The sequence below is a fragment of the Hyperolius riggenbachi genome, chromosome 4 (assembly GCF_040937935.1).
Source record: "Hyperolius riggenbachi isolate aHypRig1 chromosome 4, aHypRig1.pri, whole genome shotgun sequence".
NCBI lineage: Eukaryota > Metazoa > Chordata > Amphibia > Anura > Hyperoliidae > Hyperolius > Hyperolius riggenbachi.
Genome location: NC_090649.1, coordinates 447,483,989 through 447,496,897, shown reverse-complemented (window position 1 = coordinate 447,496,897; position 12,909 = coordinate 447,483,989). Strand labels below are relative to the sequence as shown.

Here is a 12,909-nt window from a genome sequence, read left to right as displayed (position 1 = left end):
CAGAGGTAGAGAAAAACCGCAGACGGTCAGAGAGACTCTCTTTATACTGTGCAGAAAAGGGTCATGTAGTGCAGAACTGCCCTAAGAAGTCGGGAAACGCTGCCGCCTAGGTGTAGTTAGAGGTACTACCCTAGGCGAGCCAGCCTTACCTCTAATAGATAACCGCTTGCTCCTCCCCTGCTCTATCACCTGGGAAGGTCAAGTCCGGTCCACTCAGGCATTTGTAGACTCGGGCTCTGCAGCCAATTTTATAGACTATGACTTCGTTAAGAATTTGGGGATTCCCCTAATCCCATTAGACAGATAGATCTTGGTAACAGCTGTGGATGATTCTCCCCTGCAGTGTAAACAGCCTCTTTCTCAGACCCCCGTACAGCTGTGTCATGTAGGGGTATTACATAAAGAAAAGTTACAGTGTTTTGTGCTTCAAATGGCAACCTCCACTGTGATTCTTGGGATGCCGTGGTTGCAAAAGCATTCTCAGAGTGACTGGAGTTCCGGCCAGTTGTTAAGCTGGTCCTCCTTTTGTCATCATCATTGTATGGAGAAAGTTGCTGTTTGTGCCACCAAGGTTCAGGTGGAGGCGGTGCCTAGGTATAAAGAGATAAAGAGTATAAAGAGAGTCTCTCTGACCGTCTGCGGTTTTTCTCTACCTCTGACAATTTGGAATGTCCGATTTGCATCGGTTCATCCGAGGGGGAGAAAATGATGGATAGACTTTAGTATGCAGAGTTTGGCGATGTGTTCTGTCTCAAGTCCGCAGACAAACTTTCCCCACACCGAAGCTTTGACTGCCCCATTGAGTTACGGTCAGGTTGTATGCCCCCTAGGGGTCACTTGTATAACCTTTCTGGTCCTGAAAAACTTGCTATGCAGGATTACATTAAGGAAAACCTGGCCAAAGGGTTTATCCGTCTTTCAAGGTCTCCGGCCGGAGCAGGGTTCTTTTTTGTTCAGAAGAAGGATGGTGGCCTTCGGCCGTGTATTGATTATCGGGGCTTGAACAAGATTACCGTTAAAAATTGTTACCCACTCCCTCTGATTGACGATTTATTCTCCCAGGTGACTAATGCCCGGCATCTTCTCTACCCGGCATCTTTAACCCGGCATCTTCTCTAAACTCGATTTGAGAGGGGCATACAACCTGGTACGCATAAGGGAGGGTGATGAATGGAAGACGGCGTTTAACACGCCCGATGGGCACTACGAGTACCTTGTCATGCCCTTCGGGTTGTGTAACGCCCCTGCCGTTTTCCAGGAGTTGATCAATGAGGTGTTCAGAGAAGTCTTGGGAAAGTTCGTCCTGGTGTATTTGGATGATATACTGATCTTCTCACCTAACCTGACCAAACATAGGGAACATTTAAAGTTTGTGTTGAAAAAACTTAGGCAGCATTCCCTGTATGCTATGTTAAAGAAATATCTTTTTGAGGTGTCTGAAGTTCCATTTTTGGGGTATATCATTTCTACCTCTGGTCTTTCCATGGACCCAGGAAAAGTCTCTGCCGTTCTGGAGTGGCCACAACCCGTGGGGTTGAAGGCACTCCAGAGATTCATAGGCTTTGCCAACTATTATAGAAGATTTATTAAAGAATTCTCTTCTGTAGTAGCACCCCTCACCAAGCTCACCAAGAAAGGGGCGGATACTTATAACTGGTCAGCAGAAGCACACTCTGCTTTTTCATCATTAAAGGGAACCAGAGAGGAATGATTTATTAAAATAGAAAAAAGATTTTATACATACCTGGGGCTTCTTCCAGCCCCATAAGCCTGGATCGCTCCCACGCCGCCATCCTCCGCTTCCTGGATGCCGGTATCGGGCCCGTCACTTCCGGCGGACGCGGCCAATTGTCCGCATCACAGGGGCTCCCTCCATACACGTACGCATGCGGCTGCGCAGTAGGCAGCCACACGCGTAACTGTATGGAGGGAGCCCCCTGTGATGCGGAGAATTGGTCGCATCCGCCAGCCGACTGGTGGTAATGACGGGACCCGGTACCGGCGGATCCAGGCAGCTGAGTACAGCGGCGTGGGAGCGATCCGTGCGTATGGGGCTGGAGGAAGCCCCAGGTATGTATAAAATCTTTTATTGATCCTCTCTGGTTCCCTTTAAAGCAGCTGTTTTGTTCTGCCCCTATCTTGCGGCAGGTGGATATCACTCTTCCCTTTTTTGTGGAGGTGGATGCATCAGAGGTTGGGGTCGGGGCTGTACTGTCACAGCACTCTGGTTATCAAGGCAGGTTGCACCCCTGTGCGTTTTTCTCACATAAGTTCTCCCCCGCTGAGAAAAATTACGATATTGGAAACAGGGAGCTTCTGGCCATTAAACTTGCATTTGAAGAATGGCGCCATTGGCTTGAGGGGGCAGAACATATGATCACGGTCTATACTGATCATAAGAATTTGGAATGTATAGAAGGGGCTAAGAGACTTAGTCCCCGACAGGCTCGCTGGTCCCTATTTTTCTCGAGATTCAGGTTCGTGATTACCTATAAGCCAGGTAGTAAAAATGTTAAAGCAGATGCCCTGTCTAGATGTTTTGAGCCTGAGACAGTTCAGTCACCGACCCCTGAGAGCATTCTTCCAGAGAAGGTGGTCTTAGCGGCCACTGAGACTTGGGAAGATTGGTCCACCACTTTAGGCCCCTATCAACAAGATGTTCCCGAGGGGAAACCTGAGGGGGTTCTTTTTGTACCACTTCCCTTTCGCCTGCAGTTCTTGCAGTTGTTTCATGCACATAAGAATGCAGGGCACCCCGGGGCTGCTCGGACACAGGATTTGCTTTCCAAATGTGTCTGGTGGCCATCTTTAGCTCTTGATTGTAAAAAGTTTGTGAAGGATTGTTCCATCTGTGCCAGGAACAAGCCGTCCCGTCAGGCTCCTGTGGGCACTCTGCAATCGTTGCCAGTGCCTAAGGAGCCATGGACCCATTTGTCCATGGACTTTGTGGGGGAACTCCCCAGGCCTGAGGGAAAAACGGTCATCTGGGTGGTAGTCGACAGGTTCAGCAAGATGGCTCATTTCATTCCTCTGGACGGATTCCCCTCTGCCCAAGAATTGGCGGATCTCTTCATTCAGCACATTTTCCGGTTGCATGGCATCCCGGAGAATGTGGTGTCAGATAGGGGAGTTCAGTTTGTGTCCAGATTCTGGAGAGCCTTTTGTCATCATCTGGGGATGGACCTGTCATTTTCCTCCGGCTACCACCCACAGACCAACGGCCAAACTGAAAGGGTTAACCAGTCCTTAGAGCAGTTCCTTAGATGCTATGTGGCTGATGCGCAATTGGAATGGGCGAAATTCTTGCCATTCGCAGAATTCGCGCATAACAACTTGAAAAGTTCTTCTTCAGGCTTTTCTCCCTTTCAGGTGGTAACAGGGAGATCCCCAAAATTTTCCCCGTTGTCAGTGGTTTCTTCTCCGTTTCCTGCTCTGGAAGATTGGCAGGGAGCATTAAAGGAGATTTGGATTATGGTTAAAAGGAATTTGGAAAAGGCCTTTCAGACCCAGAAAAAGCAGGCAGATAAAAAGCGGTCAGTGGAATGGGAATTCGTGCCAGGAGATATGGTGTGGGTTTCAACCCGGCATCTGGCCCTGAAACAGCCTTCAGCAAAGCTGGGCCCCAGGTTTATAGGCCCATACCCTGTTTCTAAAAAAGGTTAATAATGTCTCTTATGTCATTTCTCTGCCACCCAGTATGAAAGGTGTAGAAACATTCCATGTGTCCCTGTTGAAGCCAGCTGTGCATGTGGATTCCTCCCCCCCCCCCTTCCCCCCTCCTGTGGTGATTGATGGTGAACCTGAGTATGAGATTGAACAGATTTTGGATTCTCGTCAGGTGCCTAACTCGGTACAGTACCTTGTTCATTGGAAGGGGTATGGGCCTGAGGAGAGGTCTTGGGTGCCGAGTTGTCGCATGCATGCTGAGGAACTTAGGAAAAAGTTTCATGAGTTACATCCTGAGAAGCCATGCAGGACGTGTCCGAAGTCCCTGCCTCAAGGGGGGGGGGGGGGGTACTGTAACAAACACGGAAGAGACAGCTGCGGTGAACAGCGATACCACCGCAGCCGTCTCCATTCCCCTGCCTAACGATCTATCCGGTCCTCGGGCGTCTAGCACGCCGAGGACGGGTTTGTCAGCAGCACATAGGGTTGCATTGTCTCGTGCGCGCGCACATAGACGAGACCGGCCGGTCGGCTGACGTCAGAGGAGACGCTCGCCGCTCCTCATTGGTTGATGAGAGGGGGCGTGCCGGAGGGGTCTCCTCTGCTTCTTAAGCTTCCCTGAATCACTCGCAACTGGTCTGCTGTCGCGAATACTTCGTGTTAGCGCTCAGACCTTAGATAGATCCAGTGTGCTTTGATCTGGGAGGAAACCGGGGATTTCACACAGTGATAGGATTGTTTGATAGCTGTAATTATAATTGAATATTGTATTATCTGTGTATGACTCTTGCTCCTTCCGACTAATCTTACTCTCAGTGATTCTGTACTTCTGCCCATCTGATCTTGTTGCCGACTCTGCCTGTTAAAACCTTCCTGCCTTTGCACCGTATCTGCCAGCCTGTTGCCAACTCGATTAGTCTGACCACTCTACTCTCACCAGAGGGCCCTAGTCTCTGGTAAGGGGTTTTGTACTGTTAGTGCCCACCAGCTCCTCTGGTGTGCCTTAGCTAAACCTGTCAGTACTACTGTTGCACCAAGCACTATACTTTGCTATCACATTAGCTGTTGGTAGGGGCGTCGCTAGCGCTAAAAATTCGTTCCACAAGCCCCGAACCTTTTGTGGGGTGCCACGTACCTCCCCCAGCAAAATCGCGCAGTTACTCACCTCCTCAAGTCAGTGCTTGGTCTCCGGAGCCTGCAGACATCCTCTCTTCCAGGCTTCTACCTCTAGCGTCTGAGAAAGCGGAAGTCCGGAAGAGAGGATGTCTGCAGGCTCAGAGAGCGGGAGGGACAATTACAGGCAGAGCAAACAGATGACTGGCAGATGAGGAGAGGAGGTGAGGAATTAATTCCTGCAGAACAAAAATAATTACCAGTAAGCAGCGACAGCGACAGGAGTCGGGCTGTCAGCTAATGGCCCATACTCACGGGCAACTAAACTGCCTGTCGCTTGCACACGGGAGCGTGTGCGCGACAGGCCAGCGACAGCTCGTCGCCAGGTCCCTCCGCATACACACGGCGGAGGGACCTGGCAACTGATGCGGCGGAAGCTGTTGCTGTTGTCTCTCCCCCCGCCGGAAGCGCCGTCTATTTGTTATTATGTTGCTGTCGCTAGTCCGCGTACTCACGCGGACTAGCGACAGATTGAGCAAAAAGAGGGATAAGAGGCACTGTGCTTGCAAAAAAGATATACCTTTAATCCTCGGTGGGGAGACACATCTGGGTGGACAGTGGGGGTGAGGACTAGCGACAGTTGCGGCGGAGTTGTGGCCCATACTCACGGGCGACCTGTTGCCGCAACACGCGTGCGCTGCGTGTTGCGGCGACATTTGTAGCCCGTGAGTATGGGCCATAAGCCCATTGCACAGTCTCCCCCTCCTGCCGCTTGCTTTAGTGTCTCAATTGATGATTTGTTTACTGAAAGCATGGGGCTGTCTGTTTGTGAGAGGTGTCTGCAGGTTTTCTGGGACCTAATTTGACCTGCCTATTGATCCGTAAATGTTTTATGTGTGGGTCTTTTGAACTTTTAATTAAGGAGTTAGATGTAAAGATGATTGTGTGGAATCTCACACTTACAAAGACATTGAGCTTGCTGGGCTGGGCAGTAATTTTGTTGTACATATGCTTGTTCTTTGCTGTGTCAGTCTGGACTCTCATATATGCCTGCAAGGCTATATTTAGTATGTATAAAGCGCTGACATCTTCCACAGCGCTGTACAGAGTATATTGTCTTGTCACTTAACTGTTACTCAGGGGGGCTCACAATCTAATCCCAACCATAGTCCTATTTCTATGTATGTATTGTGTAGTGTATGTATGGTAGTCTAGGGCCAATTTAGGGGAAGCCAATTAACTTATCTGTATGTTTTGGGGATATGCGAGGAAACCAGAGTGCCCGGAGGAAACCCACGCAGACACACAGTGAACATACAAACTCCTTGCAGATCACTGGCTGGGTTTCTAACCAGGAATCCAACGCTGCAAGGAGAGAGTACGAACCACTACGCCACTGTGCTGTATCTGTATACAACTTTGGCTACTAGATGCATATAGTATATGTTACTCAATGCTGCTATCGTTTTATGCTTTTATATGAGATAAGGGACACTGCCTATTTATGTGATATGCTGCATATTTGTTTTGTGTTTTTTGTGTATTATTGGAGAGGGGGCTTCATTCGACATTTTGCTACCCAGGCCTACTTAGACCCTTGCTAAGTGCATGTAAATTTGGCTCCAACAGTGACCACACCCACATTCCGGTCTGTGGCCACACCCAGGGGTGCCCTTTGGTGCCCCTGATCTTTTGGAATCCTAGCAACGCCCCCTGGCTGTTGGTATACCTGTATTATAGGTGATTCTGCAGATCATCATATAATCAGGTATATATCTGCATTATAGGTGATACTGCAGATCACCTAATAATCAGAATCCTGTTACTTGCTTACACCAATCGTTACAGTAACACAGCACTTTGTGCTTCAGTGGAAAGCTCCTTGCCTCAGTGGAAATGCCAAGAGGTGATCAAATTATCTTTTGTGTACATTCTTTTGTCTGCTACATTCCTAGCTGTGCTGAAAATGAGCTCTCTCTGCTTCCAGTATGTGTGCAGCTGAGAAGTGATCACTAGATAGCTTTTAATATAAAAACAGCAGCTATGCAATAAAATGCAATGGAAGCTTTTAGAGCATATAAATTGTACTTTGGGAACTTGTAATTTGTAAACAGACAATATTATTTGTGCACAAAAACAAATATGATAACTGTATGGGTAATAAAAAGTAGGAAAACACATTTTGTTTTTTAACCTGAAAAGAGAACACAAAACCGTCAGATGTTACAGGAAATGGATCTGCTACACATCCACAGAAGTTACCTGGTTGATCAGCTGTCTATATTCCTGCATACTGGCAAACGCTTCTTTAATGAAGCTGCCGAGTCTAAGGGAAGACCAGTTTATAAGTGTGACTCCCCGACGCAATACTGACTCCACCTTAAAAAGAAAATGTCACATTTTAGACAGTTAATCATTCCTCTAAGACATATATGTCAAACTCCGGCCCGCGGGCCAAATCTGGCCCTCAGAGCCATTAAATTTGGCCCTTAAGTGGTTTCCCCACGTTGCAATATGTTTGGCCCACTCTAGACCACCAGGGAAGCTATATTGGAGGTGAAGCCCTAGAACATCATGGAAGCCATAAGGGGGAGGTAGGGGGAAAGCACTAAACACCAGGGATCTGTATGGGAAGGAAGGGGGGGGGGGCACTAAACACTGAGGAACAGTATAGGGGAGGGAAGAGGACCACTAGACACCAGGAAACTGTATAGGAGTTGGAGGGGGGGGGGCAATTACACCTTTTTAAAGTGGCCAGTAGTCATTGAGGATGGCCCGCGACTTGATTGGTGTTCAATTTCGGCCCACTTTGTATTTGAGTTTGACACCCCTGCTATAAGACCAGCCACACATAGGATAATTGATTAAAAGCCAATCAGTCATGGTTCTGGGAAAAAGACTGAAATTTGCTCCATCTACACTAAGGGGGCCCGTATATGACTCGATTTTTGGCAATCGATATCCAGCTGATTTGATCATAGCGATCGAACCTGGCAGAAATCGATGCTGCAACATGGCGATGTGATTCGATTTGTGGCCAAAATTGGACTAAAGGATCTATCAGGCATGCTGGAAAATCTGAGTCGCAAGGACTCTATTGGGTGTGCAGCGGTAATGACTGACTGACCCCTGGCCGGTCTCCCCCCAAGTGTATGTGTTGCACCAGTGTCACAGGTGACCATGCACCACTCACCATGTCCCGGAGGGAAGGGACACACATACACTTGTGAGGCGGCCCAACAGGCATCGGCAGAACGATCTCCAATAGATTTTATTCTGAAATTAAATCTACTGGAAATCTGTGTGCAGGCAGGCAATCAGATTACATGAGAGAGTGATCCATTTGATGGATGATCTGGTGATCATCACCTAATGTATGGTCACCTTTACTCTGCACCATAATGCTGCAAGCAGGTATCTTATGCATCAGACCTCATTAGAAACAAGCATTAGTGCCCCTTGCCTTTTCCAGAGGGTTCTCACCAATCAATCAGGGTGCAAACAATGTTCCCGCAGTATTCACATAATACAAAAAAGTCAGAAGTAGGACAAGGACTATGTGTGCAAGTCAGGAGCTAGGGTATGTTTCACCTAAATACTTACTAGAATTGCTGAAGAAAAGCATGAGATCGATTTAATGAAATTACTCAACATAATTTTGGGAGTAATTTTTCACCTACTTTTTGGTACTTTTTCAATAGCAAAGTGCTGAAAAGTTATTGTAAAAAGAAAATGAAAACTTATCTCCTAGGAAAAAAAGTGAATTGCATATAGGGCCATCAGTTTGTGGTTTTCTATCTGACAAGATCTGATTAAATATTGTATCCTGAAAGAACTATGCATGTTAAACCACAATCGCTTTTCAATAACTGTATAAGAACATGGACCATATATTAAAGTACACCTGACCTATGGTAAGTACAGAGGTATGTTCATGCTCGATTCACATACCTCTGTCCATTGCTTTCCTCTACTTATTCCCCCTGGTCTTTGTAATCACTTCTTCAAAAAAAGTGGCTTTCTGCTAAAGTAAAATATACAGACAGGAAGAGGCTTGTGGCTACATTTCCTCCTATCACCCTCCCATTCTCTCCTTTTCCCCATCCCATTGAAGGAATGGGAGCGTAATAGGAGGTAACATTGCCACAAGCCTAGCGCATTACAATAAAGTTGGTCATCTCAGCTCCCTGCACAGTGTTGGATTTGGGTGCAGCTATGAAATCTATGTGAATGGGTGTCGGCAATAGATGGGCCCTGGGGGAAAAGGGGGGGGGGGGAGTATAAGCACCTCTAATTCAGAGGCTCTCACGCTCGTGACCTATTGTTTCCAAGGCACTTTTTACTGACCTGAGGAAATGTGCCAGGACCCATGAAATGCATTGTCTTATGTGTATGGATGAATATTTTTAAAATAAAAACGTGGTTTGTCTTTTTGAGTAGGAAAGACAATCAGGTTGATTCACTAAACGATGCTGCTTGAGCAGTGCGAGTTAAAAAAACAACTTCCGCCTGCTATGCATGCTAAGTGCAGTCATGCTGTGTAGCGTGCCCTACTTGGTTACGCGCGCTCCTTTAAATGCCGGGTGCTGCTGGGAAGTATTGGGACCACAATACTTCACTAGCGCGGCCGATACTATGTTACTGTGCAAGAGTTCAGGTCCGCTTTACTGGCTGACTGGCCTTGCTTTGCAGACCAGATTAATTGCTGGTGCTGTTTGATGAGTAAACATTGCCCCTCCGTGCGTTTTTGCATTTAATTCAGGTAGTTAGTGGTGGGTGGTTTCTCTGAAGGTGAGAGTTGCCAACACTACCCCCTGCGGTGTAGCATGCAGGTGGTAATCCAGAGCGGTGGTAGAGCTCAGAACTTTTAGGCTTTGTTCACATCTAAAATCAAAATCGATGATGGCAGCGATTTCCGTTTTTTTGTGAGGTTTTTTTTTCTCTCCCGGTGCTCCACTGCGCGGTACGATTTTGTGCAAATCACTTTGTAAGCGCTTTTGCAGAGCGATTCCATTTTTTCACTTTCTGACATCAGTCAGAAAGTAAACTCTTTGACCCGGAAAAGAATAAATACAGGATTAAAAAAAAAAAAAAGGATTTGTGAGCGTTTTGTGTTTTTCCTATACCTTCCATTATAGCAAAATCGCCCCGAAAATGGTACATGCAGCGCTTTTGTGAACGGAAACGTGCTGATGAACTATCCGATAAGGATTCACTGCACAAGGTATTTTAGGGCGTTTCTCAAAGTCGCCGGCACTCAAGAAAAGCGCAAAACGCCCTAGGTGTGAACAAGACCTTAGAGTATGCAAGTGTCAATCTTATATTTTGACAAACAAATACAGTTTCTTTATTATATGTACAACAAGCTTGCAAGCAGGGAAAGTTCAGAGCAATGCTAAATAGTTGTGCAGGGAGAGGATGCAGCCTCAGGCGATACTGTGAATAAGCAATGAGCATTTTTTTGCACCATGCCTCAAGAGAAAGCAGGACACTCTTAGGTAGGCTGATGCTTCTGTTTGCTGCTCCCTCACTGCTGCAGTCCAAGTGTTAAGTCAGCAAAAGAATCAGTGTCAAAATACCCTCTTCATTTAGAGTGGTTGTGGATACAGATTGTCTTAGACCATATCCGCCAATTTAGAAATCCAGGCTTGTGCTATTGCAGCCAAAGCAAACACAATGTGCCTGGGTAAACATGCTGCATTTTTTCCCACAACACGTGTCGGCCAAACTCCTGGGCTTCGTCAGGTGGTTGAACATTGCCACAATGGTCTAAAACAGTAATCTGCAAACTTGGCTCTCCAGCTGTTAAAAGAGACTCTGTAACATCAAAAACATCCCCTGGGGGGTGTACTCACCTCGGGTGGGGGAAGCCTCCGGATCCTAATGAGGCTTCCCACGCCATCCTCTGTCCCACGGGGGTCTCGCTGCAGCCCTCCGAACAGCCGGCGAAAGACCCGACTGTAAATTCAATATTTACCTTTGCTGGCTCCAGCGGAAGCGCTGTGGCTGCTTTCGGCTCTGAAGTAGACGGAAATACCCGATCTCAGTCGGGTCCGCTCTACTGCGCAGGCGCCGGAAACTTACGCCTGCGCAGTAGAGCAGACCCGACGGCGAACGGGTATTTCCGCCTACTTGGGAGCCGACAGCTGTCAGAGCGCCTGCGCAGGAGCCGGGAAGGTAAATATTGACGTCATCTTGCACGGAGGGCTGCAGCGAGACCCCTGAGGGACGGAGGACGGCGTGGGAAGCCTCAGTAGGATCCGGAGGCTTCCCCCACCCCAGGTGAGTACCCCCCAGGGGACGTTTTGACGTTACAGATCCTCTTTAAGGGACTAAAAGACACACAACAGCCACAGTCATGATTCATAAAGGCAAGTGCATTGTGGGACTTATAGTTCCTTAACAGCTGGAGAGCCACGTTTGCAGAATGTTCTAGTCCAGTCATCTGCAAATTGGTCCATATGAGTACTCTAGCATTGTATCTATAGCAATTCCAGCCTAATTTATGAAGCATTGCTGGATGGCTCTCTAGAGAAAAAATTAACATTGCAGACTGGATCCAAAGAGACATAAACACATTGGTCTAGAACAGTGATGGCTAACTTTGGCACTCCAGCTGTAGTGGAACTACAAGTCCCATGAGGCATTGCAATACTTTGACAGCTCTAAGCATAACTCGGGGAGGCAGAGGCACGATGGAATTTGTAGTTTTGTCACAGCTGGGGTGCCAAGGTTAGCCATCACTGGTCTAGAACATTCTGCAAATTGGTCTCTATGAGTACTCTAGCATTGTATCTATGACAATTCAAGCCTAATTTATGCAGCATTGTTGGATGGTTCTCGAGAGAAAACATTAAATTTGCAGACTGGATCCAGAGTGACATTAAGGTTTTTGAATACGGTACTGCAATTATGCTAATTTAGATACGCAGTTAAAGGGGAACTGAAGAGAGGTATATGGAGGCTGTCATGTTTATTTCCTTTTAATCAATACTAGTTGCCTGGCAGCCCTGCTGGTCTATTTCTCTGCAGTAGTATCTGATTAAAAGCAGAAACAAGCATGCAGCTAGTCTTGTCAGATCAGACTTATAAGTCTGAACCACTTAAACACCTGATCTGCTGCATGCTTGTTTAGGGGCTATGGCTAATAGTATTAGAGGCAGAGGATCAGCAGGGCTGCCAGGCAACTGGTATTGTCTAAAAGGAAATAAACATGACAGCCTCCATATACCTCTCTCTTCAGTTCCCCTTTAAGCAGCATTTACTGATTTTGGTGTGGTTTTCTGAACATTGCCACAAGGCTGCCTCTTCCTGTCAGAAAATGTTACTTTAGCTTAAAGTAATTTTTGTTCCGGAGCACAGAAGCATGAACATACCTCTGAGCTTACAGGTGGCTTTGCCTCTGGTCAGGTGTGCTTTCTAATATCATTCCATGTGCAAGAAACAGACGAAAGACTGCAATCGTTTGCTCAAACATTCATACCTTTTTTACCGGACCGATCATTAAATGTGCAAAGAGAGGATGGATGAGGCTGTACAAATCCTTGTAGTTCCTTAACAGAAGCTGCTCAGAGGAAGAAAACACAGAGGAATACATGAGGAATTCATATTCATCATGAATATTTAATCATTAAGTTACCCCAGACAATCCCATCAACATAGAACTTTATTCAGCTGTTTGAAGTTAAGGTCCAATTTTTTTCCACAAAACCTTTTGTAGCCATATGACTGGCTGATTAGACAACTGCATGAAGTAAAGGTGCTGCTAATAAGGTACTCTGTGAATGTATATTGCTGTGTAGAATGACAGAGCGCCCTCTACTGTCCCTTATACAGTAGGATACATAAGCTTACCTGTAGCTTCTTATGATTTGCCATCAGGTTTTCTTCCATTGCCAGGAGCTGCAGGGCTTCTGCTGGAACTTCTAGCCCCAGTTTCATCATGCACTTAGTTTCTCGGATAATAACACGAATGTTGGGATCGAAATTAACAAGCAGTTCCTTAGTCTCTGGGTGGTGAATGAACAAGGTGGCCTGCAGGGCTGCAAACGCAGAGAGGTAATGATATGATGAGCCAGCTGCTCACTTGCATTTCCATAACTTGAGTGGGTGCTCCGTACTGGTGCTCAC

The 12,909-nt window shown here is 46.9% G+C and overlaps 1 protein-coding gene across 4 annotated transcripts in view; it reads right to left on the bottom strand.

Moving 5' to 3' along the window:
- The window catches only part of DNAH8 (dynein axonemal heavy chain 8), a 491,368-nt gene that overhangs the window by 369,183 nt on the left and 109,276 nt on the right, over positions 1 to 12,909 (bottom strand). For all 4 annotated transcript variants that reach the window (XM_068232705.1, XM_068232706.1, XM_068232709.1 and 1 more), the window contains 3 exons: positions 12,634 to 12,821; positions 12,263 to 12,343; positions 7,042 to 7,158 (listed from right to left, as the gene is read on the bottom strand). In XM_068232705.1, the coding sequence (XP_068088806.1) occupies positions 7,042 to 7,158; positions 12,263 to 12,343; positions 12,634 to 12,821 (386 nt within the window). The remainder of the gene's footprint in view (positions 1 to 7,041; positions 7,159 to 12,262; positions 12,344 to 12,633; positions 12,822 to 12,909) is intronic.